Source organism: Schizophyllum commune (assembly GCF_000143185.2).
Source record: "Schizophyllum commune H4-8 unplaced genomic scaffold SCHCOscaffold_11, whole genome shotgun sequence".
Classification (NCBI taxonomy): Eukaryota; Fungi; Basidiomycota; class Agaricomycetes; order Agaricales; family Schizophyllaceae; genus Schizophyllum; species Schizophyllum commune.
This window is the reverse complement of record NW_026089548.1, coordinates 795,846-819,627: the sequence shown is the minus strand read 5'-3', so window position 1 is coordinate 819,627 and position 23,782 is coordinate 795,846. Positions and strand designations below refer to the sequence as shown.

Genomic DNA, 23,782 nt, shown 5'->3' with positions numbered 1-23,782 from the left:
CCTCTGAACAACATTCAACAATGACACACGTATCGTCATCGTGACAAGAGCCAGAGGCGCTCTGCAATGTTGGTGAAACCTCTAGTATTGCACAAACCAAGCGTGTTACCCGCCTCTCACCAGCTCTGAAATTCAGCCCTCCTGCGATGAGTCCGAATAAGTAGATCATAAACAACGATTGAGCATGTGTATACAAAGTTTCTCAGAGGGGTTCCTGCGACATCAGCGCGATCTGGACCTGGCGTCGCCAATGCTGAGCCTCTCGCAGGGCTTCGGATGATGCTGCCTGCGCGCAGAGGACTGCCAGAGTGGGCTCTTCTGGGAGACCTCCTCGCATTTCGACAATTTTCTGGAGCGAAAAGCGCTCCGCCATGCCTTCTAAAGAGGACCTCGCCTGCGATGTATGGACTATGCAGTCGCTGAGATATGTGTGCACGACTTGCAGGTGGGCCGCAACGATGCCAATTGCTGTTTTCCTGTACTTCTCATGAGGTAGGCGGAGATTGAGGGAGTCGAGGACGGCGTTGATAATCTTGTCAAGGCGGCTCTCGGTATACTGCTTCACCGCTACCTGCTCCAGCGCATCGACGGCGTCGAGAGCGATGCGCATGGCGCGCAGTAGGTTTTCGATGTGATACAGTGCGATGCGCGATCGAGTGCCAATTAAGGCCACCATGAGCTCGAGTTGGTTCGACTCCGAGAACATGGCCTCGAGGATGGTGTCTGCGAGGAGGAGATATGCTTTCCACGTCTCAAAGGCCTGTACCGTAAGAGAGTCGGCGCATTGATCAGCGTCGGTAAGAGCAAGCCTGGTCGGACGCCGCGGCTGCATGTGCGTCAGATACCCTGTTACAGCCGCGAGTGTTAACGTGAGTGTGTCGCCGCGCAATTCCCTGAGATGTAGGACCTCCGGGAAGAGTGCCTGCAAAGGGATGAATTTCCTCCCTTCACTAAGGAGGTTAAACGCACCTCGAAGCGCTCATATAGCGGGCATCCGCTACAGTCGTCTGGCACTTTATGAAACGGTAGACGTATGGGAGCCTCGTAAAAGGGCTTAACAAGGATTGGGGTCGCTGCGTATTTCTCCATGAGAGTTCAGGTCGGAGGAAAAGGGGTTCATAACCGCATGGGGCAATTTCGCCCCTCGCCCAAAATGCATTGCGGTCCGTCGGTCCGATTCGCTAAAGGTCGTCGTGACTAGAGAAGCACCCGTTATATACATCGTCTTCGTTGGTCATATGTGGCAAGCCTAGAGGCGCAACGGGAGCCCATCTGTGAATGCGGCAAGTCAGCCAGAAGGATAGTCGTACAGTTGTTGCACAAGACCTCGACAACTCCCTGACGAGGGCCGAGACATAAGGTAGGGCATCGCGATCGCCAAAGTCATGCAGCCGTGTTGCACCAACTACTCTGTCGATCTCCTCTCGCGCCCTTTGCAGTACGTCCAGGAAGGCCACCATCGCGAGGAAGAAGGACTCGATCATCGACACCGTCTGCGACTCGTGTCACTGGTAGGCGACGGTGCTTCCACACCGTCGACCACTCACGCGCCCAATCCAGGGCTTGCGTAGTGAAGAGTATTCCAGAGAATATAACTACTCACCTCGTGATTGGCTTATATACCCCACCTGCAAGCCAACGAACCACAAGCAACAGGCTGCATTGGAACTCGGGGAATACATAAGACATTCAACAGTAAGAGCGAAAGAAGTCAATAATAATATATATGTAATGCAGATGCCCAAGGAAGGGGAGGTCCGAAAACAGAGGAGACGATAAGTAGCAAAGACAGCAACAAGAAGTAGACATGAACTTGACTACTGCAAGTCAGAGAATTTGGCTGCGCAGATCAAAGAGGCCTCCAAATGCGCGCGCCGAAGAACAAGTGTCCATTCCCAAGGAGAGAAGGCCAGTGTGAGGGCGCCATCAAGCCCAACCACCACTCTCCAGCCCCGCCTTGCTGACGCGCCGAGACGGCTGGAGGGTCGTCTCGTCGACAGGTGCGCGGCGTGCGTGTCGGTAGCGTCCGCTAGCATCCTTGATCTCCGTCTCGTGGCCGGTGCCGCCGACGAGCTTGATGGCCTCAGTCGACGACAAACCCGGCTCGTCTTTCGCGTCCGCGAAGGACATCGTGCCCGCGAACGATATCGAGTGTGACTGCCCGTGCGTGGGCATCGTCGGCATCGACACAAAGGCCGGGCCGTTAGCTTCACGCTCGCGAGCCACGCTCGGGCGGCGCGAGAAGCCTGCAGTTGACGGATCCTCGATGTTGGTGCGCCCTGCGGAGTTTGACGCGGCGGTCACGCCAGAGCTCTTCCCGCCGAGCTCTTCCTCCTCGAAGGTCATGAGCTCGCTGACAAAGCCAATGTTCGGCGAGATGCCTTTGCGGCGCTCGGTTACGAATGAATACGCCTTGGAGAGCGTCCAGTGGTTGGCGTGGATGAGGTAGGCCATCACGGCGGTGACGCTCCGCGACTTGCCCGCCTTGCAGTGCACGTAGGTAGGCGAAGAGTGCAGCCGTGCATCGTCTATTGTGCAAGAGAGACATTGAGTTTGCGAACCACTCGAGTTGTTACTTCTGCTCACCGAGAATGCCACAGACCTCCCTGACACCGTTTCGAATCCCATCCTCCTCGACGATATCGCGCATCGCGATCTTGTAATAGCGGTCAAACACGTCTCCCAGCCGAAGACCGTAGTCGTCCTTGTCGCACTCCATCGCGAGGTTGACGATGCGCTGCACGCCCAGGCCTTTCAGCTCCGCAACGTGCTCCGGGGAGGTCATCTCGGGCCCAAGGAAGAGGAAGTTTGGCAGGATGGTGGACACGGAGAACTGCGGCTGCGAATCCTCCGCCGACGACGGCGAGTCATCGTTGAAGGACGTATGAAAGGCGGTCTGGGGCGCACCAAAGTGGGACTGGAAAGGCGATGCGGGATATGCCGATTGGGGCGACATCTCGTCCGGCCGCGCCGTACGTGGCGTCTCTGGTCTCGGCGTGCGCGGTGACTTTGGCGGCGCAAAGTATGCTGAGTCGTCCCCATCGTGGTTGAACGCGGTCGACAGTGGGGAGGAGGCGGAGAAGTTCGAGTGAGAAAGAGTGAGGTGTGAGGGCGATGATGGCGGGTTTATTGACAGGGATAAAGGCGGGACGGCCAATGTTGCTGATTTCGTTGGTCGGGTATTGACTGATAATTTGGGCAGCCGTTCGGCTGATGAAGTGTCCAACTTCCGTAGATTCGGCACGCTTGGACGCTTCGGGGGTGACGGGCGGCGGAAAGAAACTTGCGAGGGGGGTGGTGAAGGTGTAGTGTCCATGAGCGCCTGCAAAGGCCCTTGCGGGGGCGCAAGGCGCAGCGAGCCCGGCATAAGAGGTAAAGGTGACGGCGGTGCCTTCGCCACAGGCTGTTGTGGGCTGTCCGTGGTCACTTTCACCGGCGGGGGGACATTCTTCCGACCGGTGTTCAGCTTTGTCAGTCCCGATCCTGCGTTCGCGCTGTGCGGGCTGGGCGTGAAGCTGGAGTCCGCGCCAGTCACAACGAGCTTCTGAAGATCAGGATGGTGCCCCGCGCGAGCTAGGCCATCCTCAAGCCAGTCTACGTTGCCTTCCTTAACCAGCGGGCTAAGCACCGACACCAGCGCCCATGCCACAGCAGCAGAGGTGCTCTGATCGCGCGCGTCCATCTCCTCATCGTAGAGGATCACATCGCCATCCCACGGCCCGCCGGGGTGCATCTGCTTGTCCCAAAGCGCCTTGCCTTCGTCGGTGGTTATGAACTGCCGCAAAGAATCCAGTCCATGGAAGCCGCTGTTGCCTGGCTTCCGACAGCGCTTCAGGATCAAGGACGGTATGGAAACGTTGACGCTGTCGCGTATGTGGAATTGCAGGTGCGCGGCGGCGGGGCGGGTATCTATGAGCAGAGGGCGCTTGAAGAACTGCGTGAGCCGGATGTAGAGCGTGCCTGGGTCGACGGGGCGAGAAGGTCGTTTAGGTGGTGTTGATGGTGATTTCGATGGCCCGATGTATCTGGCGCTCTTGGGAGAAGTTATCGGGGGATGCTCGTTCAGCGGGGTGTAGTAGGACGACACGCTCGATGCGGGACTGATCATGCTGTCGTTGTCGATGGAAGAGGAGGGGGACGTCGAGGAACTACCAGTGGTCCCGTCCGAAGCTTTGCGCAGGTTGTTCGTCGAGCGTATGGGACGCAGCTTGAGGTTCTTCTGCACGTTCCTGCGAAGCTCTTCGAGTGCTGCAAGTTCGGCCTGTATGTCGCTCGCAGACGACGGCGTCTCGTGCTCGTTGTCGAGGGTTGTGAGGAAAGGGGGCCGAGTGAAGGCGGTGGGCGATGTTTCGTCAAACGAGTCGTAGTTCGAGTCGTCGCTCTCGGAGTCCGAGAGGGCGAGGGGTGATTCTGTCTCCAGCTCCACTCCAGCGACTTTCTGGCTAACGAGCGACATATTGAGTGGCTTGACGCGCCTGGGGCCGTCAAGGGCGCGAGGGGTAGCTTGCCCGTTCGCCATGAGATGGATATACAAGGATTGTCGGGGCAGCGGCTGCGTTCTACTCCTAGACACGCAAGTGCAGGTCAACAACGCCATCCTTGACACGCAGTACGTCCCCACGCACCTCCTATCCGTATGCAATGCTCGGACGATGGTCTAATACAGTCCCCGATGGATTAATTGTGCAAGTCTCCAATCCCGCCGTTTTCGGTACTTCCGCTATCCAGTCGCCAAGGTGACGCGCGCGAATCGCCGGCGCAAAGTGCAGTGGGTGCAGTCAAAGGTTCAGAGCAAGCAAATGGCACGATCAACCACTCGGGCATGCCCTCGGGCTGGGCGAGCGATGGGAGGTATCGAGAACGACCGAGAGTGCAATATGGTCCTGCGCGTGTCGCGGGTGTTGCTAATTGAAGCACGCATCGCCCACGTTCTTTCAAGTCAACTTCCATCTGGGGTTAGTCATCGCCCCCACTGTGGCGCGCTATACAGTCCTACTATCAGCAGAGGATAACAGAATACCCATTGGCTTGCGTTGGCAAGTACAGCTGGCACTCAGGATCAAGTCGCTGAATGTTCACCTTCACCAACAGTTGCCTGCAACACATCATCACGCCAGCAAGTGTGGGGATTTCAGTCTTTCGACCCATCATATTACAGGGACTCGCTCAGAGGTCTTTGTTCGTATAAGTGTACAAGAACAGACATTGCGACGAAGACACGACAGAATATGTGATGTAACGTATGTACGCACAGATGAGAATCGACAAGAAGAAGATGGAGGAAAAAGAGAAGAAGGAAGAGAGATGACAAAGAAGGACGGACGGACGGTGCAGATAACTAGAGCGAAAAGCAAGAGCAAGATGGGGATGGAGGGGAGGTGAAGAGGATGATGTGCTTGTCGGTCAGTTACAGCGAGCTTGGACTTTGGATTACAGCAGAGGCGTCTGCGTGTACAATTCGATGGCGTCCGCAGCGAGGCGAATAGCTTACTGCCAGTAGCCCTGCTGGCGCTGGTACCCGTAGAACTGCCCATCGGCACCGCCCTGGGGACCGTAGAGGTGCTGCGGCCCGCCCTGCTGGGCACCGAGACCGCCAACACCGCCAACGCCCGCGCCGCTGCCGAAGCGGCTGCCGCCGTAGAAGCCCTGCTGGCCTTGACCCTGCGGCTGCTGCGCGGCCTTCCCGGGACCTCCGCCGACATCCTTCGGCACGTACTGCTTGTACGCAGTCTCGGGGCTACCACGCGCGCCACCAGCCAAACCCATAAGACCCTGACCCTGCGCAGGGCTCTGCGCTGCACCGCCATATTGCTGCTGCGCACCCGGGGCGCCAGGCTTGCCCGCACCGACGCCGTAGTTGTCGAGCCCGATGCCACCATGCTGGTAATCGTCATACGCGCCCTGCTGGTAGAGGCCACCCTGCCCGTACGACGCACCGCCGCCCATGCCTGCGCCGGCACCGACGCCGGGCTGCTTGTTCAGCCCGCCACCACCACCGGGGAACATGGTCGGATACTTGACGTAGCCAGGCGCGACGCCGTAGCCCGGGTTGTACTGCGCGCCCGCGTAGGGATTGTATTGGTTCTGAGGGTAAGGGTTGTAGTAGTAGGGGACGGGCGGGGGACCGTAGTTCTGCTGCTGGGCTTGCTGTTGTTGAGGCGTTTGGGCGCCGGGGCCGGCGCTGGGATTGGCGGCGCTCGGCGGCTGCTGCGAAGGAGGCGGGCCCTGCTGTCCCTGCTGCTGGGCGACAGGACCTTGCTGAGCTTGTTGCGGTTGCGGCGCGCTGCTAGCCAGGCCGCCCTTGAGGTCGTCGTGGCCAAGGATACCACCGCGGTTGAAGCCGGGGGTGTACGAATCGTAAAAGCCCTGCTAGTCAAGTCAGCCGACGAAGGGAGAAAAAACATGGGTGCAACATACACCACGTCCGGCGGGAGACTCGTAGCCGTAGTCAACGCTGCCCCAGGGAGCGTTACCCTGAGAGGCGCTCTGCGCCATAGCGCCAACGGCATTTTGGCCAAGACCGGCAGCACCGAGACCACCGAGGCCACCGGCGAGCCCACCCATACCGAGGCCTCCCTGGTTGTGACCAGTCGCACCCATAGCGCCGCTGAGACCGATGCCGTTGCCGAAGGGGCTTCCGTAGTGCGCCTCTTGCGGGGGAGTGGGAGTGTGGAAGTACGCCGGCTCCTGCTGGTGACGCAGATACCCAGCATTCTGGCTAGGCGCCTGAGGCTGCGGCGCTTGCGGGGCCTGATGCTCGAGGTGGTGTTGAAGGCCCGTAGCGTACTGGTTCTGGATTTGCTGGGGCTGACTCTGGCTTTGCGGCAGCGCCGTCGTCTGCGCAGGTTGGGCGGAGTGGGAGGTAGAGAGGGATTGGATGGGGGACGTGGAGGCGGTGACGTGGTTGGTGGGGGGCTGCGTCGGCTGCGAGATGGCGGCAGAGAAAGCGGAGGGCTGCGACGTCTGCGGCTGGGACGGCTGTTGCGGTTGCTGCTGAGCCTGTTGAGGCTGCGCTTGCTGAGGTTGCTGAAGGATAGAAGGCGCAGGCGGCGTCGGTGCCTTTGCCTGGGGTGCGGGTTGAGGGGGAGATTGGGCCGCGGGCGCTGCTTCGGGTTCCGGCCTGCTTGGAATTAGCTTACAATCGGGTGAAAAGGTTGCTTCACTCACTTATCGTCGATTGGCGTACCACCGAGGTTGAGGGAGCCGAATTGCATGCCAAGCTTGTCGGCGGAAGGGACTGGGGACGCGGTCCCAAATCGTGGCATGACCACAGCATCACCGGCCTTGAAGCGTGCAGCGGCAGCGCTCGTACGGTGCGCGGCGGCGGGACGAGGCTTTGGCGAGGGCTTGGGCGACGCCTCTGCGACACGCGGCTTAGGGGGCTCCTCCGCGGGCTTGACGGGGACCGCTGCTGGTGCAGCGACGGGCTCGGGCTCGGGCGCAGGGGGCGTCGGCTCTTTAGCCTTAGGCTCAGGAGCAGCTGCAGGGGCCTCAGGCCAAGCATCGGGGGTGGATACCGACGGCTTGTCCTCCTCCCAAGTCGGCGCCTCAACCGTGACAGGCTCCTCCCGAGCTGAAGGCTGAGCTTCAGGAGCGGGTTCCGGCGCCGCGGGGGCAACCTGGGGCGCCGGGGCGGGCGCGGTGGGAGCGGCTGCAGCGGGAGCAGCAGGCTTGGGCGTTGGGGGCGGCTTCTCCTGTGGGCGTGCGATTTGCGCCCAGGACATCTTGGAAGTAGCTGGCTTCTTCGGCGCCGGCGCCTGTGTGGCCGTGCCATTTACGTCGGGTGCGGGGGCCGTCACGGGGGCTGGGGCTGGGGCTGGGGCAGGCGGCTGCTCAGACTTGGGCTCCGGGGCACCCCAAGCGTTCGGGGTTGCGTTCGATTCTGCATGGGCGGATGAGTCCCAAGCGTTGTCTGCCGCGGGCGGGGCTGTAGCGTCCGTCGACGCAGGGGCAGTAGGCTTTGCAGCAGAGGTGCCCCAGGCCGGGCTGGAGGTCGACTCCCTCGCGGGTGTATGGCCGTTTGTGACGGCTCCTGCAAAACCGCCTCGCCCGCCGCGACCGCCACGGAAGGAACCGCGTCCTACGGGACCGCCTCCTCTGCCCCCGCGACCCCCTCGTCCGCCGCGAAAATCGGCTCCCCCACGAGGGGACGGAGCGGATGACACGGAGTCCTTGGATGCATGACCTGGGGTGGAGGTGCGCTTCTCTTTTTTGCGGTGTACAGCGCCCCATTGCTCTACGCGACCTGATGACGAAATGTTCAATCAGTACAGAAAACGCGTACAAATGGCCGGCGGCGCACCTTCGCTGATACGAGCAGCAGCAAGCTCTACATCTCCCGATACCTCAACCAAAAGCGATTGGAGATCTGTTCAGTGGGGGGAAAATGCTTTTGAGACGCGCGTCATTAAAAAAGGTGTCCTAGCCGTACCATCGTTTGACCATGTAGGGAAGAATTCCTGGAGTTGCCGAGCTTGGGCGCGGTACTTGGTACCATCTACCTGCTCTGAAGGCGCTTGCGAGCGTATTGCGGACTTGTACGAAGCCATGACGGTGAAAAACAAAGGATACGGCTGCCCACTTCTGTGCGCCGAAAGTGCGCGCCGTGTTTGGCGCTTTCCCACGAGCTTAAAATGGACAAAGCGGGGACCCATAGTTGTCCATAAATGAATCAAGAGTACTGAGATTTATAGGTCTCTATAAGTCAGTCTGAGCACCTTTTTCTAGCGTTGAAACATTGGAATGTGCAATAGTAGACGCCATACTTTTTGCGAACCACCAAAGACTGCCAAATAAGGTAACTATTACACCGATCACGTGGTTCGACATGTCTTTCTTTACATGGACCCACAATTCTTTTCTTGAGTATCGTTGTCGCTGAAGGGCAGTCGCTCGAGGTCGTATTAGTGGCTACAGAGGAGTGTCATTTTGAGGCACGTTAAGGCCCGCATATGAAACTCACGTGATATCAATGTTCATCCTTATTGTTCTAAAAATAGAAGACAATAAAGGCATCAGTTCACGAGGACTTCGATAAAACCCTCGTTCCTTTCGTTCTTTCACGACCTCGACGACGAAGACAACGTTCACGATGCGACGCCAACGACCCAAGTCACTCGTTGTCGAGAAGCAGGACATGAACTCTTACGAATCTAACTCGCCACGACCCTCGACCACTTCACGACATAGCACCCACGAATCCGCCGCGCCTTTGTCCCCCAGCGCACCGGCCGCGACGGGCGCGCCAGCGCCCTCCATCCGCCTCCTCTTCTCCTCACTCTCCAGGAAAGACGTGCTCTGCCTCCTCCTCCCCGCCCTCCTCTCCTCGATCGTCGCGGGTGGCGTCGCGCCTTTCATGACCTACGTGATCGGCCAGTCCTTCAACGCGTTCGCCCAGTTCCCCCTCACCCCCAGTCCCCCGCAATCCGCCAAGGACGCCCTCCTGCACACCGTCGGCATCAGCGCCCTCGAGCTCCTCGGCCTCGCAGTCGGCTCGATCGCGCTCGGCAGCCTCACGTCCTGCCTCTGGATATGGACCGGCGAGCGCAACGTCCTCGGCTTCCGCCGTCGCGTCTACACCGCCGTTGCGCATAAGCCCATAGCCTGGTTCGACACCGCGGTCGCCCCGGGTGAGGGTGCGGGCGGCATGATGGCGACGTTCGCGCGGGAGACGGACGACGTGCGTGCCGCATCGTCCCTCAGCTCCGGCTTGCTCGTCCAGCACCTCACGACGCTTGTCACCTGTCTGGGGCTAGCGTTCTCACGCTCGGCGGTCCTCACCCTTGTCACCCTGTCCTCCTTGCCCGTCCTCGTCTTCGTGCAAGCGATTTCGCAGCGGTTCGCGGGGCCGAGGCTTGCTCAGACATCTGCATTGTCCTCCGCGCTTGCCACCACAGTCGAGCGTGCAGTCTCCTTCATTACGACCGTCAAGGCCTTCACGGCAACCTCGTTCACATTGAACGCGTTCTCAAAGACCCTCACTGCTCTTGGTGCTGCATATCGCGCTCTCAATGCGACCTGGGGAATGACGTCCGGCGTTTCTCAGTTCGTCAGCATGTGTATGTTCGTGCAAGCTTTCTGGTTCGGATCTACCCTCGTTCGCCGTGGAAGCATAGAGCCAGGCGATGTGATGGCAGTCTTCTGGGCCTGCCTCATCGCAGCCAGTCATGTGCAGATGTGCATCCCTCAGCTCATCTCCTTGGCCAAAGGAAAGTTCGCTGCCGCGTCCTTGTTGGGTATGATCGCCGATGAGCCCCCTGTGCCGCCATCCAGAGATTCTGGTTCCGTTCCATCCACTCCTACCACTTTCGCTGTCGGCAAGAGCTTCACGAAGATGCGTCCTGTCCGCCCACAGAAATTCGACGGCCAGATCCAGCTCTCGGACGTATCGTTTGCCTACCCGGCGCGCTCCGAGGTGGCAGCGCTGCGGGACGTCAACATGTTCCTGCCTGCTGGTGATCTGACGTTTGTTGTCGGTGGCAGCGGCGCGGGCAAGTCCACCATCGCCCAGCTCGTCAGCGGGATGTACGACAATTACTCCGGCATCATCTCAATTGACGATCAGGACGTCCGGTACCTTGACCATGACTGGATCCGGACCAACATTGCGTGCGTCAGTCAGACCGAGGGTGTCGTGCTGGAAGGCAAGACGATGTGGGAAAATATCTTGATGGGCACTGGCTACGACTTGAGTGCGGAGATTGCGGTCAGTATAAGCTTTCAACGTGTCCGCCGTATACTAATCCCTGTCGATAGAGCTTCGACGAATTGCCTTCCCACACGCAAGCACTCGTCGTGGAGGCCACGACCATCGCTCTTATGCACAGCTTCATCCTAGATCTACCCGAAGGCTTTGACACGCCTCTGACGAGCAGCAGCCTGAGTGGTGGTCAGAAGCAGAGACTCGCTATCGCACGCGCGAGGGTCAAGGACCCAGCAGTGCTCATCCTGGGTCAGTTCAAATTTCATTTTACTGACGACGCAGGCTCACGTTTGTCACAGACGAACCGACCTCCGCCCTGGACATCACCTCGCGCGTCCTGGTCTTTGAGGCCATCAAACGCTGGCGTTTACCCCACAGTGAGAGGGACACGCTTTACTCGCCGTCCACAGTCGCGTCCTCCATGCACACTGCGCCCCGCAAGACGCGCACGACCATCGTCGTCACGCACGACCTCTCGCACATCGAGCTGGACGACTTCGTGTACGTGATGCGCAATGGCCGTGTGGCCGAGCAGGGCTTCCGCAAGGACCTGGAGGCGCGCAACATCTCCACGGAGGCCCGCGACTCTCGCTCGGTCGTCGACGACGAGTTCGATGGCGATGGCGAGTTCCTCCGCTTGCGCGAAGCCCAGGCTGTCCAGTCACCCAATGGCTCAGAGCCCGGCGCCGTCGACGAAGGTTGGGAACGCGCGAAAGAGGAGCTTGAGGACTCTGACGAGGAAGAGGAGGCAGCGCCTGCTGCATGGCGTGCTCCCAATGTGTTCAGCGGCGCGTTCGCCCGACCGGACTCCCTCGCGGCACCGAACCTCAGCAAGCGCCTGACGCGGCTGAAGACGATGTCGAACGGCTGGATGCTGGACGCCATCGCCGATATCACAGCCGCTCCCGAGCGAGCAGAGGCGCCGCGCCAGGAGAAGGAGAGGGAGAAGAGAAAGACTACTACCTCGAAGCATGCGACGTACACGGCTGCGCAAGCCGCACGTCGTCGTCCGAGCATGCATGTCTCGATCCCCGTCTCTCCTCCGCCGGCATACGATCAGGTAGAGTACGGATACCGCCGGCGTCGCAGTCTGCAATTCACCCCTTCATCGCCGACGTTCGTGAAGCCAACACACAGGACGAGCGGGGAGGTTATTCTGGACGAGGACGAGAAGAGACGCATGGAAGCGGCGTCCAGCGCGCCACGCCCAACTGCGCGTCCGGATCGCCGCAACCGAAATGCAGGCAGTGTCGACATTCGCGTCGAAGGGACCGAGAAGGCGTCCGACGAACCACCGGCCCCTCGCCCACCAGGCTTGTTCGCGACTCTCAGGGCTGTTTACCCTGACGCCCCTTACAAGCCCCTCTTCCTCCTCGGTCTCTTCCTCTGCCTCGCTAACGGCGCCATGACTCCCGTCTTCTCCTTCTTCCTCTCACGCCTCATGTTCGAGGTCTCTACCGGTTCGACCGACGTCGGCCTCATCAACCGCGTCGGCGGACTCGTTCTTGGCGTCACCTGTCTCGATGGCTTGCTCATGGGTACGAAGTACTTCCTCATGGAGACGCTCGCCGGCCTGTGGGCCGACCGCATGCGCGCAACCGCTTTCGCGAACGTGCTCGCGCAGGACAAGGCGTGGTTCGACCGCCCAGCGAACACGGTATCGCGGATCGTGCAGGTGCTGGTGAAGGACGCGGAGGATGCGAAGCTGCTTCTGAGCACGGTGATCGGGCAGATGGTAGTGGTGACGGCGATGTTCGGGATTGGGCTGTTGTGGGCGCTGGCGCGCGGCTGGGAACTGACCCTCGCGGGCTTTGCCGTGGCGCCGGTGTTCATGGGCGTAATGGCGATACAGACACGACTTGTAGGCGAGTGCGAGCGTCGCAACCGCCTCGCGCGCGAGCAGGTCAGCAAGGGATACTACGAGGTATGTATCGCGCATTTCGATGCTTGTTGTGTGTCTGACCGGTCTTCAGACCATCTCCAACATCCGCGCTATCCGGTCTATGACCTACGACGATATCTTCCGCCAGCAATTCGAGAAGGCAGCGGCGCAGGCGCTCAAGAGCGGTGTGCGCGGCGCGCTCACCGAAGGCTGCACGGGTGGCATTGCTTCCGGTCTAATCTACTTCGCGGAGGCGCTTCTGTTCTACATTGGCGCCGTCCTCATTGCCAACGGTCGCTACTCGTACTTGCGTATGGTCGAGACGCTCAACCTGGTCGTATTCACGGTCACCATCGGCAGCCAGATCATGGCTTTCAGTGAGTGATCATTCGATGACTTGAGGTTCAGTGAACTGATCATACTCTTAGCTGCCAAGATCAGCAAAGCCACTCAGGCTACGACACAACTCAACGAACTAGGACATCTGTCTCCCCTTGACACGACTGAGGCGAAGGGCACTGAGTGCCCAGCGCTCTATGGCGATATCAATTTCCGCAACGTCGACTTTGCTTACCCAGAACGTCCCGATGCCCCCGTTTTGCGCGACTTTACTCTCCGGATCAAGGACGGAGAGTGCGTTGCCATCGTGGGCGAGTCGGGCTCTGGCAAGTCGACCGTCGCATCACTCCTGCAACGGCTATACGAGCCGCAGGCCGGCATGATATCCATCGGCTACCACAACATCCGGCATGTCGACGTCGACCACCTCCGCCACTACCTTGCCGTCGTGAGCCAGCACCCACAGCTGTGGGATGCGAGCGTGCGCGACAACATCACCTACGGCACCGCTCACATGCCCGAGTTTCATATTCTTCGCGCCGCGGAGGCCGCGCGCGCGCAGGAGTTCATCATGGAGCTCCCGCAGGGCTACGACACCATGCTCGGCGAGGACGCGGCGCGCCTGTCGGGCGGGCAGAAGCAGCGGCTGCAGATCGCGCGAGCCCTTGCGCGGCTTGGGGTGCACGTCGGGCGCGGAGTTCTCGTACTCGATGAATGCACTTCTGCGCTAGACGCGGAGAGCCAGCGCGGCGTGCTTGAGGCCATCGCACGCGCGAAGGAGGGCCGCACGACGGTGATGATAACGCACAAGCTCGAGGCAATGCAGATGTGCGACCGGATCGTTCTTCTCAAGGACGGCCAGGTATGCGAGGAGGGGACGTTTGAGGAGCTGATGGCCCGCCGCGGAGTGTTTGCGTCGCTCGCGCGAGGCGGTGAGTGGAACTCGGACTGAGTCCAGCCGCGACGATCCCCCTCCGTGATGCGTTGTATCTTTTTTCTTTACCCCTCTTTTCTGGATTATCATTATGTCCTGTGACAGGTCTATGGACACTTCCTGCCCTCATACTTACTTACACTGCACTGTTTGACCGATTCTCCTCTTGCGACACCTAGGAATACATACATACACAGGTCGGCTGAAAGATAGAAGTGTACTTTACGACCATCCAGACTATTGTATTACCACACAACGAGTTCGTACGGTAGGCTACCTGTGTTACGAGTCCGTGCAATGTGAGTGCGTTGCACTGGATTACGATGGTGTGCGACCCCCTCAATCTCCGTCTACCTCATGAGAGGTACAAGAAAACAGCAATCGGCATCGTCGCGGGCAACCTACAGGTCGTGCACACATACCTCCGCGACTGCAAAGTTCATATATCGCAGGCAAAGTCCTCTTTTGAAGGCATGGCGGAGCGCTTTTCTCTCCAGAAAATTGTCGAAATGCGAGGTCCCCAAGAAGAGCCCACTCTGGCAGTCCGCTGCGCGCAGGCAGCATCATCCGAAGCCTTGCGAGAGGCTCAACATTAGCGAAGCCAGCTGCATGATGTACTGAAGTTGCAGCGACACCTGTGAGAAAGTTTGCATACATGCACCGTTCTCGTTGGTTTTGACCTAATACGAGTACAATAATCCGCTGGAGAGCTAAATCCCGGAGCTGGTGTCGCGGCGGGTAACGCACTTCGTCGTCGCGGTTGTGGGGCGTTAGTGTGCACGGGATGTGCAGGTTTCAGGATTAATGCAGGCTGTTCCATGGCGCTTTCGGCTCGTGGCACGGCGGCGGCTTGTTGCTGTCTATCACGTCGTGTCTTGACTGAGGCCTCGTTTCGCTCAAACCTTCGAGTTGAACCGGTTTATACTTGTATGTATTCGAGATAGATATCTCTATTTGACGTACCGAGTGTCATTCAAAGCGTTGGCGCCCTCGTACAGCGACACGCTAATCCCAGGCGCCTGCTGCAGTCACGTGCTGCAGAGGCGCTTTTGAACATGCTTGAGCGGCCGGAATGCTTCCAAAGTCGACTCTTGAAGGCGAGCAGGAACTTGAAAGGACCACGAGCGCTTCCCTGCGACACCATCATCATGCAGAGAAACAATGCATAAGTCCGAATGGGGAACAAGGCGGCATCCGCCGATCACACGCATTGATGACACGTGCCCGATAGTATAAAGACGGGCGGTGACCCAAATCGTTCTTCTCAATTTCAGCGTCAGACGCAGCACCCAACCAACCACACTTTGCAATCAGACGGACCGAAGCGTCTCCTGCCAGGCGCGCTGAGCATGCCATCTTCATCGGCTGCTGGCGCGTTTGGTGACAGGCACGGCGACAGACGCACAATGGGCGGATGCGTTGTGTGGGGTGGGTCGCCACTGCGGTCTCTGCCAAAGCTGCCGGATCGGCAGCCGAGCCAGACGCCGCGAGAGCCACCGCTGTTGGGCTCGCCGCCGACATTGAAGAGTCGATGTCGCTGCTGTGCAGTGGCATCACCATGTCTCGACAATGGATGCGGCGGGTGGGTCTGCGTCCTCTGCGAATGGGTGCGTGACGCCGTCGAGGCTCCCGATCTCCTTCTTTGGGATGGGTATGGGAGCGGAGGAGTCGCGCTCTCATTCGCGGCCACAGATGTGAGCCGCTGATGTTGCTCATCTCCGCGTGAGTGACGAAGGCGGCTCACATCTGTGGCGTCGGCAGAGCATGGCGCAGCTACCGCGTGCGTGGCCTAGTAGCTGACGCGCCTTCGTGCGTTCAGCGAATGTGCATACGTTCGCGCTGTTGTGGCATGCTCTGTCGACTACGACGAAGTTTTTGGAGCCCTATGCAATCCTTTCCGAGGGATGCGCTGAGCTATGCTTATGTTTCCAGCGTCCGACGCAGCACCCGACCGACCACATCTCGCAGTTAGACCGACCAGCAGTCTCCCGTCAGATGCGCCTGACTTGCCAGTCAGCACGTCTGATGACAGCCAACGCGACAGATGCTCAACGGCGGATGCGATTGTGAGTGGATCGCTATCGCAGTATCTGCGGAAGCTGCCAGCTCGGCAGCTGAACCAGTGGTTGCGAGATTCACCATCGTCGGGCTCGTCGTTGAAGTTGAAGAGCCGATGTCGCTGCATCGTGGCGTCATCACCAAGGACTCGACAATGGATGCGGCGGGCGGGGTCTGCGTCACAGCGAGTGAGCAGTAGTGCCGTCGATGCTGCCTGGCCTTCTTCATCAGAAGTTGGGGGGCAGCGGAGGTGCTATGCGCTCGTTCGCTGCCGTAGGTATGTGCCGCCGGCGATGTTGCTTGCTCGAGCGGGCAACGGAGGTGGTGCAAGTCTGCGGCATTGGCAGGACATGGCATACTCGTTTCTGATGCGTCCTAGTAGCTGGGCGCTTTTGGGCGCTCGGCGAACGCGTCCACATCAGCGCGGATGTGCTGTGGACTGTCAACAGTGACGCTAATCTTTGGAACCCACGTCCTCCTCGAAGGTGACTTGCAGTGCATCGCCCATGCACTTGCGTCGTCGGACGTAGCACACAACTGACCCATTACAATCACGCTTGGAGACTGGCCTTCAGGCGTTGGCGCGCGCCTTCGCTGAGAAATTTGCTCTCGCAGTCTCTCTCCATTATAAGAAGGTACTCCATATAGGAATGGCGCTGACTGACGAGTAGATCCCCACGGCCGCCGTTCCGGAAGTTCAAGCAATCCTGTGGAAAGCGTATGGTACCTCGTATCGGCATTACCCTTGACGCTGGTGCGGAGGCGGCGGGTCGGCGTGCGTCTGTTTTGAAAGGGTCTGCGTCGTCGAGGATGCCATTTACTCTTTCTCCGGAAATCGATAGGTTCAGAGGCAATGTTCGGCTAATCTCTGGAATCTCGTCTTGTGGCCAAGTACTTGATTTATGTATGCATATGAATATGCATATATGTATACTATATTCTCTACTTATCTGCGTACACATCATTTGCTTTGAATTGTGCATATCTACAAGCGTTTGCGTCGCGCTGAGCTGATGAGAACGTGACGCGTCACCATTGGCACGTGATCGCGTTTTGCCCCTATCTTCGGTCTTCATGCGGAAATCGGAAACAATAGCACTTCGCATTGACCAGCACCGTCGTCCTCGTGTTTCTGGCTCACCTCCTCGCCAACCACCCAGATTGATGCCGCCACCAGGACTATCCAGCCAGACAACTCTCAAGCGCATTCACCGCGAGATTGCGGACCTGAAGAAGGAGGACTTGAATGGAATCAAGCTGGCACCAGACGAGACCAACGTCTACCTGTGGAGGGCCACAATTCCTGGACCAGAGGGGAGCCTGTACGAGGGAGGATCCTTTGATGTGGAAATCCACTTGCCAGCAGATTACCCGTGCGTCGCTCGTCTTTGCACGATCGGACGGCTGCTCAGTCATAGCGTCCGGGCAGGTTCTCGGCACCCAAATTGGCTTTCAAGACGAGGTGCGTAGGCATACATGACCACTCTTTCCCTTTGCTTACCCTCTTGCACAGAATATACCATATGAACGTAAGTGTCCCCTGACGCCGGAACTTCAACGCACACACACGCCTGACGCGCCACAGATCTCCGACGCGGGCCACATCTGCTTGGATATCCTCAAGGGCAACTGGTCGGTCATCATCCCCCAGATTTTGGTGTCTTCCTCACTTTTCCCTCAGGTCTCCCGCACTTTCCCTCTTCAAGGTCATCCTCTCCTTGTCGTCACTCTTGACGGACCCAAATCCAGGTATGCTTCCGTCTCCCACAACATGCTTGTGCCTCACACAATCTTTCAGATGACCCTCTCGGTACGCCTTCCCTTCGAACGCCTGAACCCTCATTCATCCCCTCCTAGTGGCTCTGATAGCCCAACAGTACAAGGTTCGCCGCAAGGAGCATGACGAGACTGCGCGCGCCTGGACACGACTATACGCCATGGGTACCCTCGACAAGGGCAAGGGCAAGATGATCGCACCTCCCGCACCCCTCCCCCGCACACGACCGCCCCGCCCTCGCGTCGCTCGACCTCCTGCCCCAAGCGACGTGATCGTGGTGGACGACTCGGACGACGAGCGCTCAGCGTCGGGGAGGACGCGCAAGCGCAAACGGGGCGCGGTGGCGGATGGGGAAGTGATCGACCTGGTGGACGAGGATGAGGAGCCGGCGCGCAAGAGGCCCGTGCGTACGGGCAGTATTGCAGGGCCGCCGGATGGAGGAGATGGTCGCGGACGAGACTCATCGCCAATTCTCATCGAATAGGTCCCCTCATTCCTTGCATAGCTGTATTTCTAGGCACTGTATAATTCAGAGGGGGCGTCATGGTCGAGTCTGTATTTGTGCGGGCGTAGTAAGTACATGGTTGAGTGATGCTCAGAGGTCAGTGATACATTATTTTTGTCGAGGGCATTTGACCTTCAGTCAAGTGTCGGCGGAGAAGTAGACGCGTGCTTCGTACGGCCTCAGGACGAACCTGTCCAGTGACTGATTGCCATCCGCGTAGTTGCCCAGCCCATACTCAAAGTGCGACCCGACATCACTTGGGAGCGACGTCTGCACGTCCTTGTCGCGGAAGTTGAGGTACACGAACGCCCTTGAATTACCCAGGGACCTCTGGTACGCAAACACGTCCTCGCTGTCAGCGAGCAGCAGCTTGAAGTCGCCGTAGATCTTTGCGCAACCACATCGGTCAGCGAAATGCATCAACGTGTCCGAAGACGAAACAAGCAATACTCACCAGAACCGCCTTCTCCTTTCGCAGCTCGAGCAGCTTTTTCCAGAACGAGCGCACACTGCCGGGGTCCGAGATCTGCTTCTCGGCGTTCCAGCTGGGATAGTCGTCGTTGACCCTCATCCACGGCTTGCCAGTGGTGAAGCCGCCGTGAGGGGAGGAGTTCCACTGATGGAGGTCAACGCAGGTCCGATAGCCAGAGAGCATGGCATATACGAACCTGCACCGGCGTCCGCGCATGGTCGCGCGCCTTCTTCTGCAGCCCGTCCAGGACATCCGACATGTCGACGTCCTCGCGACCCTGCTCGCGGCGCCGGTTCTCGAGTACCCTGTTGACACGGCTCAGCAATCCACCTCCGCTTAGCGATTCTCCTGGGCAGGAAGTCCTCTTACCGATTGTAGAAATTCTGCGTCGCGACGTCCTTGTACTCCTCCAGCCCCCAGCTGCGCGGGAAGTTGTGCAGCCCGAGCTCCTCGCCCTGGTACACGTACAGCGTCCCGGACTGCGTCGCTTGCATGACCGCGAGCATCTTCGCAGATAGAGTGCGCTTCTCGTCGGTCGTGTCGTTCCCGAAGCGGCTCACCGAGCGCGCCTGGTCGTGGTTCTCGATGTACACGCTAACAAGCCAGTTGTCAGTCCTGGTCGACGAGGTCGGAGCAAGATACGATACGCACGCATTCCAAAATCCCTCATGCCGCTTGTACGTCTGCCACTTGTTGATGATGCCCTTGAGCTCGGTGAGCTTCCACGGGCGCGGCATGAGGGAGGAACGATCGGGTCCCTTGGGCGAGTCGACGTCGACGAGCTCGAACTGGAAGATCATCTGCAGCTCCTTGTTCGCAGGCAGGACATACTTGCCAAGCGCACTCTCGTCATAGGAGAATGGCGCTTCGCCAACGGTGATGAGGTCGTGCTCTGCAGTAGCTGCTGAGTCCGCCATCTACATGCCATGAATGAAGCGCGACCCACTAGAGAGGACCTCCCGATGCATCTGCTGGATGTACTCGTGCACTTTTGGCCTGAAGTTTATTAGTCAAGGATCTGTTGTGTCGAAAAGGTCCATACCCGTTCGCGTAGAACTCAGCCGCAGGCTGGTACCTTTCGCCTGGCTCCGTAATCGAAGCATCTGGCAACCCGGGTACTTTCGATACAAGATTGATCACGTCCATCTGCGTGCAGAAAATAAATTAATGCATGTTTGCTCTGGGTCAATGAACTTACCCTAAACCCATCGCACCCGCGGTCGATCCAAAATCGCATCACGTCCCACACCGCTTCGCGCACCTCTGGATTGTCCCAGTTGAGGTCGGGCTGCTTTGTGACATAGAGGTGCAAGTAGTATTCGTTGGACTTCTCGTCGTACTCCCACGCCGAGCCCTGGAAGACGGAGCGCCAGTTGTTCGGCGGCTGGCGCGAGCCATCCTCGCCGACCTTGGGCGGGCGCCAGATGTACCAGTCGCGCTTGGGATTGTCTTTACCGGAGATAGACTGCTGGAACCATTCGTGCTGCGGGGGTGGGGTAAGCGAGCACGCCTCGACGAGACGTGAACGCGCCGAAGACACGCGTACCTCGTCCGAAGTATGATTAACGACTAGGTCCATCCTGTTGCCTCGTTGGATCAATATGTGGTCTGGCATGATCAGAAGGAGATATGTACTGACATGAGCTTCATCCCGCGATCGTGCACGCCTTTCAGCAGGCTGTCCCAGTCTTCTAGTGTCCCGTAGCGCGGGTCGATGCTCCTGTAGTCTGAACTAAATATCCAGCCAATTGTCAGCGATGCAACTTCATGTCAAATCCACCCTGACTGCAACTCACATATCATACCCATAATCCGCGAGCGGCGACTTGTAAATGGGCGATAACCACAGCACGTCGACGCCCAGGTCCTTCAGGTAGTCGAGCTTGCTTGCGATCCCGTTCAGATCGCCAATGCCGTCGCCATTCGAGTCGAAGAACGAGATGGGGTAGATCTGGTAGACGACGGCCTCCTTCCACCACTTTCGTTCGGGTTCGGACATCGTCGCGCTGTCAAAGTGAGGCTGGTAAGGCAGGCTAGCAGGGTAGAGGGCGAGTTAGGGTCACCGTGACAGCAGGGAGAGAGCGCGATTGAGATCAGGCCTCGGGTTCAACGCAAGGAGGATGAAGTCATGTCATCTGACAGGGTGTCGAAGCTGGGTTGCCGGGTATCCTAGACATGCGATGGGGACCGCTTCGTTGCACTGGGACTGAGTGTCTTCTCTTGAATATAATGAACCACGAGACGGCGCGCAGGTGAAGCCATTCATACATGCCGGTGCTCGGCCATTGGATGTCACCTGCTGAGGAAGGTTTAACGGCTTGCATGCGGTTAGCATAGAGCCCTCGTACTTCACGTCGCATCAGTGTATGGTCGTGAAGTCATGGTAAGCCCGACAATATCGCTGAACTTTCCAGCGAAGGTGTTGGAACCTAATTGTCCCCTGCAGGAACCAATCCCGCAGCGATTCGGCACCGTACGCGAGGCCTTCTATCATGGGATCTATGAAAGTCGAGAGGAAGCTGCGCGCCACACATCAAATTGAAGATTCGCACAGCGCCTCAAGCAGGCACCCGATGGTGGCGGCGACTTACCATTCCTCCTAACTTTGGGGCGTAACTGCAAAGACTTCAGTGAGAGACGCGCACACTGGTTATGACAGAGATCACTTCGTAGCTAGATCTTCGAAGAGTCTCAGGTAAGATTTCACTGCCAAGTCAAGCAACTTGCATTCTGGAGAGAAACCAGTCTGGTGACAGAGAAGAACAAGTTGCGAACAAGTCAACGAGGGCGATATCAACGCGCCACGTGCTTATCACGCATCGGTCCAAGCGGTCAAGTCAAAAGCGCACTTGGCAAATTTTCTATTTTGGCACTTTCGCCCACCATGTCTGCCCTCCTCTCCCCCGCCAATGCGCTCGAGCACCTCAAGACGTACTCCCGCAATGATGGTCTGGCCGTCACCGACCTCATGGACTCGACGCGCCACGGAGGGCTCACCTACAACGATTTCCTCCTCCTTCCCGGGAAGATCGACTTCCCCGCGTCCGACGTCCTGACGGAGAGCCGCATCACGCGCAACGTCGTCCTCAAAACCCCCTTCATCAGTAGCCCGATGGACACCGTGACTGAGGGGGAGATGGCGATCGCGATGGCGGTGAGTCAGCTCCTGCGCTGCGTAAGCCCGATCATCGCGTGCTGAGCGCGTTCCCCCTCGTGCAGCTGCTTGGTGGGCTGGGTGTTATCCACCACAACCAGTCGCCGGAGTCGCAGGCCGCCATGGTGCGCGCGGTGAAGCGTCACGAGAATGGTTTCATCTCGGAGCCCGTCGTCCTCTCCCCGACCCAGACCGTCGCGGACGTGCTCGACATCAAAAGCCGCCTTGGTTTCTGCGGCATCCCCATCACTGGTGAGTCTCGTTTCCTATGACGGCTCAAGGATGAACAACAACCTTCGTTCTACCGAGCTAACGCGTGTATGCCATGCGTGACGTGCGGAAACGTTTCTTCATTTTGCTGCTGATACTCGGCTACCCTTCGTCATTACAACATGTGCTTACTTCCTGTCAGACACTGGCGCTGTTGGTGGCAAGCTTGTTGGCATCGTCACGTCTCGCGATGTCCAGTTCCGCGAGGAGAACACGCCCCTTTCGCAGGTCATGACCACCGAGCTCGTCACTGCCCCGCAGGGTGTGACCCTCACCGAGGCTAACACCATCCTCCGTGACTCGAAGAAGGGCAAGCTCCCCATCGTCAACAACAAGGGGGAGCTCGTCTCCCTTCTCTCGCGCTCTGACTTGCTCAAGAACCAGTCGTACCCTCTCGCATCGAAGAACCCGGAGAGCAAGCAGCTCTACGCGGCCGCTGCTGTCGGCACCCGTCCCTCCGACCGCGACCGTCTGGCCCACCTCGTCGAAGCGGGCCTCGACATCGTCGTCCTTGATTCCTCGCAGGGCAACTCGGTCTTCCAGATCGACATGATTAAGTATATCAAGTCGACGTACCCCAAGCTCGAGGTCATCGCCGGAAACGTCGTCACCCGCGAGCAGGCCGCGTCGCTCATTGCTGCTGGCGCTGACGCTCTTCGCGTCGGTATGGGCTCTGGTTCCATCTGCATCACGCAGGAGGTCATGGCTGTCGGCCGCCCGCAGGCCACTGCCGTTTACGCCGTTGCCGAGTTCTCCAACAAGTTCGGCGTCCCCGTCATCGCTGATGGTGGTGTCAGCAACGTCGGCCACATCGTCAAGGCCCTCGCCCTCGGCGCCGGCGCTGTCATGATGGGCGGTCTCCTCGCCGGCACGGAGGAAGCGCCGGGCGAGTACTTCTACCACGATGGCAAGCGCGTCAAGGCCTACCGCGGCATGGGCAGTCTGGAGGCGATGGAGCAGAACAAGCCGGCCGGCAGCAACGCGAAGGTCAACAACGTTCGCGAGTCCGCGTCGAGCAAGTACCCCGCGCCCAAGAACAACCCCACCCTCGAGAACGCGGCGACGTCGCGCTACTTCTCCGAGAGCAGCGTGGTCAAGGTCGCGCAGGGTGTCAGCGGTGACGTGCAGGACAAGGGCAGCGTCAAGGCGTTCCTGCCCTACCTGTACGTCGGTGTACAGCACTCCTTCCAGGACGTTGGTGTGAAGAGCGTGACGGAGCTTCGTGAGGGTGTCGCGGCGGGCAAGGTTCGCTTTGAGCTGCGTACCGCTAGCGCGCAGCTCGAGGGAGGTGTGCACGGTCTCAACTCGTATGTTTTTCGAATCTCGCTGTTGGACCTCACACTGATCGCCCTTGCAGGTACACCAAGAGGCTCTACAGTGCGGCGGCTTAGATGTGTTTGGGTTTTAGCATTTAGTGTAGTTGTGTTGTATCTTGCATATCACTGTAGCATTATTCTTTTCGGGCATCGGGTGTCTGTAGCAATATTAAAGGATTTTCTGGGCATACTGAGGCCATGTCGGTGTGTTTGCTGGTCTATTGTCCTCCTAGAATGGCAACCGATTCCGGTATCAAACTTCGACATGAATGGTGACGCGCGGTCACATGATTCCGCATTTCTGTTGACATCGAAGTGCGCACCTTGCAGCGTACCTTCACCATCGCGCCCTCCGGCCTCGGGCGCCTGACGA

The 23,782-nt window shown here is 58.8% G+C and overlaps 11 protein-coding genes across 11 annotated transcripts; 5 read left to right on the top strand and 6 right to left on the bottom strand.

Annotated features, from left to right (window-relative positions):
• Positions 1-125: 125 nt before the first annotated feature.
• SCHCODRAFT_01216165 (uncharacterized protein) lies at positions 126-1,113 on the bottom strand. The gene is made up of 2 exons (XM_003028015.3): positions 970-1,113; positions 126-922 (listed from the first exon to the last, which is right to left on the bottom strand). Exons 1-2 carry the CDS (start codon positions 1,087-1,089, stop codon positions 203-205), a joined length of 840 nt encoding a protein of 279 aa, XP_003028061.2. The 5' UTR covers positions 1,090-1,113; the 3' UTR covers positions 126-202.
• A 68-nt stretch (positions 1,114-1,181) lies between these two features.
• Positions 1,182-1,493, bottom strand: SCHCODRAFT_02513915 (cytochrome P450; the record flags this gene model as incomplete). Its single annotated transcript, XM_050343302.1, has 2 exons — positions 1,182-1,272; positions 1,327-1,493. Coding segments are annotated over 2 exons (258 nt in total), but the record flags the coding sequence as incomplete, so codon positions are not given.
• Positions 1,494-1,640: 147 nt separating this feature from the next.
• Positions 1,641-4,902, bottom strand: SCHCODRAFT_02692369 (uncharacterized protein). The gene is made up of 3 exons (XM_003028013.2): positions 4,626-4,902; positions 2,587-4,565; positions 1,641-2,528 (listed from the first exon to the last, which is right to left on the bottom strand). The coding sequence occupies exons 2-3, from the start codon at positions 4,517-4,519 to the stop codon at positions 1,927-1,929; spliced, it is 2,535 nt and encodes an 844-aa protein (XP_003028059.2). The 5' UTR covers positions 4,520-4,565; positions 4,626-4,902; the 3' UTR covers positions 1,641-1,926.
• A 207-nt stretch (positions 4,903-5,109) lies between these two features.
• On the bottom strand, positions 5,110-8,571 carry SCHCODRAFT_02638796 (uncharacterized protein). The gene is made up of 5 exons (XM_050346045.1): positions 8,432-8,571; positions 8,303-8,368; positions 7,168-8,245; positions 6,418-7,120; positions 5,110-6,369 (listed from the first exon to the last, which is right to left on the bottom strand). Exons 1-5 carry the CDS (start codon positions 8,547-8,549, stop codon positions 5,488-5,490), a joined length of 2,847 nt encoding a protein of 948 aa, XP_050198188.1. The 5' UTR covers positions 8,550-8,571; the 3' UTR covers positions 5,110-5,487.
• Positions 8,572-9,040: 469 nt separating this feature from the next.
• SCHCODRAFT_02589214 (P-loop containing nucleoside triphosphate hydrolase protein) lies at positions 9,041-14,307 on the top strand. The gene is made up of 5 exons (XM_003028302.2): positions 9,041-10,705; positions 10,756-10,951; positions 11,002-12,626; positions 12,676-12,961; positions 13,013-14,307. Exons 1-5 carry the CDS (start codon positions 9,092-9,094, stop codon positions 13,873-13,875), a joined length of 4,584 nt encoding a protein of 1,527 aa, XP_003028348.1. The 5' UTR covers positions 9,041-9,091; the 3' UTR covers positions 13,876-14,307.
• Positions 14,175-14,453, top strand: SCHCODRAFT_02514942 (uncharacterized protein; the record flags this gene model as incomplete). The annotated part of the gene is made up of 1 exon (XM_050343320.1): positions 14,175-14,453. A coding segment is annotated over one exon (279 nt), but the record flags the coding sequence as incomplete, so codon positions are not given.
• Positions 14,454-15,119: 666 nt separating this feature from the next.
• SCHCODRAFT_02070995 (uncharacterized protein) lies at positions 15,120-15,737 on the bottom strand (the record flags this gene model as incomplete). The annotated part of the gene is made up of 1 exon (XM_050341681.1): positions 15,120-15,737. A coding segment is annotated over exon 1 (454 nt), but the record flags the coding sequence as incomplete, so codon positions are not given.
• On the top strand, positions 15,674-16,417 carry SCHCODRAFT_02070989 (uncharacterized protein). The gene has a single exon (XM_050341680.1). It carries the CDS (start codon positions 15,774-15,776, stop codon positions 16,365-16,367), a length of 594 nt encoding a protein of 197 aa, XP_050198185.1. The 5' UTR covers positions 15,674-15,773; the 3' UTR covers positions 16,368-16,417.
• A 662-nt stretch (positions 16,418-17,079) lies between these two features.
• Positions 17,080-18,176, top strand: SCHCODRAFT_02589211 (uncharacterized protein; the record flags this gene model as incomplete). Its single annotated transcript, XM_003028301.2, has 7 exons — positions 17,080-17,288; positions 17,345-17,377; positions 17,429-17,444; positions 17,501-17,547; positions 17,597-17,664; positions 17,714-17,725; positions 17,773-18,176. 7 exons carry the CDS (start codon positions 17,080-17,082, stop codon positions 18,174-18,176), a joined length of 789 nt encoding a protein of 262 aa, XP_003028347.1.
• Positions 18,177-18,208: 32 nt separating this feature from the next.
• SCHCODRAFT_02638783 (glycoside hydrolase family 13 protein) lies at positions 18,209-20,752 on the bottom strand. The gene is made up of 11 exons (XM_003028011.2): positions 20,466-20,752; positions 20,309-20,401; positions 20,216-20,249; positions 19,868-20,152; positions 19,712-19,815; positions 19,616-19,665; positions 19,321-19,561; positions 19,039-19,263; positions 18,866-18,974; positions 18,652-18,813; positions 18,209-18,584 (listed from the first exon to the last, which is right to left on the bottom strand). The coding sequence occupies exons 1-11, from the start codon at positions 20,666-20,668 to the stop codon at positions 18,336-18,338; spliced, it is 1,755 nt and encodes a 584-aa protein (XP_003028057.1). The 5' UTR covers positions 20,669-20,752; the 3' UTR covers positions 18,209-18,335.
• Positions 20,753-21,537: 785 nt separating this feature from the next.
• On the top strand, positions 21,538-23,636 carry SCHCODRAFT_02638776 (IMP dehydrogenase). The gene is made up of 4 exons (XM_003028300.2): positions 21,538-21,823; positions 21,889-22,075; positions 22,236-23,400; positions 23,451-23,636. The coding sequence occupies exons 1-4, from the start codon at positions 21,554-21,556 to the stop codon at positions 23,482-23,484; spliced, it is 1,656 nt and encodes a 551-aa protein (XP_003028346.1). The 5' UTR covers positions 21,538-21,553; the 3' UTR covers positions 23,485-23,636.
• The last annotated feature ends 146 nt before the right edge of the window (positions 23,637-23,782 follow it).

What these genes read in the sequence shown, in the direction of transcription:
- SCHCODRAFT_01216165 (XM_003028015.3), bottom strand. Translation starts at nt 1,089, where the DNA reads ATGGAGAAATACGCAGCGACCCCAATCCTTGTTAAGCCCTTTTACGAG. An exon ending in CGCTATATGAGCGCTTCGAG is followed by an intron (nt 923 to 969) that starts GTGCGTTTAACC and finishes ATCCCTTTGCAG; the next exon opens with GCACTCTTCCCGGAGGTCCT.
- SCHCODRAFT_02692369 (XM_003028013.2), bottom strand. Translation starts at nt 4,519, where the DNA reads ATGGCGAACGGGCAAGCTACCCCTCGCGCCCTTGACGGCCCCAGGCGC. An exon ending in GGAGGTCTGTGGCATTCTCG is followed by an intron (nt 2,529 to 2,586) that starts GTGAGCAGAAGT and finishes CTTGCACAATAG; the next exon opens with ACGATGCACGGCTGCACTCT.
- SCHCODRAFT_02638796 (XM_050346045.1), bottom strand. Translation starts at nt 8,549, where the DNA reads ATGGCTTCGTACAAGTCCGCAATACGCTCGCAAGCGCCTTCAGAGCAG. An exon ending in CCCTACATGGTCAAACGATG is followed by an intron (nt 8,369 to 8,431) that starts GTACGGCTAGGA and finishes CCCACTGAACAG; the next exon opens with ATCTCCAATCGCTTTTGGTT. An exon ending in AGTCTCCCGCCGGACGTGGT is followed by an intron (nt 6,370 to 6,417) that starts GTATGTTGCACC and finishes TGACTTGACTAG; the next exon opens with CAGGGCTTTTACGATTCGTA.
- SCHCODRAFT_02589214 (XM_003028302.2), top strand. Translation starts at nt 9,092, where the DNA reads ATGCGACGCCAACGACCCAAGTCACTCGTTGTCGAGAAGCAGGACATG. An exon ending in TCAGCAAGGGATACTACGAG is followed by an intron (nt 12,627 to 12,675) that starts GTATGTATCGCG and finishes ACCGGTCTTCAG; the next exon opens with ACCATCTCCAACATCCGCGC. An exon ending in CAGCCAGATCATGGCTTTCA is followed by an intron (nt 12,962 to 13,012) that starts GTGAGTGATCAT and finishes TCATACTCTTAG; the next exon opens with CTGCCAAGATCAGCAAAGCC.
- SCHCODRAFT_02070989 (XM_050341680.1), top strand. Translation starts at nt 15,774, where the DNA reads ATGCTTATGTTTCCAGCGTCCGACGCAGCACCCGACCGACCACATCTC.
- SCHCODRAFT_02638783 (XM_003028011.2), bottom strand. Translation starts at nt 20,668, where the DNA reads ATGTCCGAACCCGAACGAAAGTGGTGGAAGGAGGCCGTCGTCTACCAG. An exon ending in GCGGGTGCGATGGGTTTAGG is followed by an intron (nt 19,816 to 19,867) that starts GTAAGTTCATTG and finishes TTCTGCACGCAG; the next exon opens with ATGGACGTGATCAATCTTGT. An exon ending in GCATCGGGAGGTCCTCTCTA is followed by an intron (nt 19,562 to 19,615) that starts GTGGGTCGCGCT and finishes CAGCTACTGCAG; the next exon opens with AGCACGACCTCATCACCGTT.
- SCHCODRAFT_02638776 (XM_003028300.2), top strand. Translation starts at nt 21,554, where the DNA reads ATGTCTGCCCTCCTCTCCCCCGCCAATGCGCTCGAGCACCTCAAGACG. An exon ending in AGATGGCGATCGCGATGGCG is followed by an intron (nt 21,824 to 21,888) that starts GTGAGTCAGCTC and finishes CCCCTCGTGCAG; the next exon opens with CTGCTTGGTGGGCTGGGTGT. An exon ending in GGTGTGCACGGTCTCAACTC is followed by an intron (nt 23,401 to 23,450) that starts GTATGTTTTTCG and finishes TCGCCCTTGCAG; the next exon opens with GTACACCAAGAGGCTCTACA.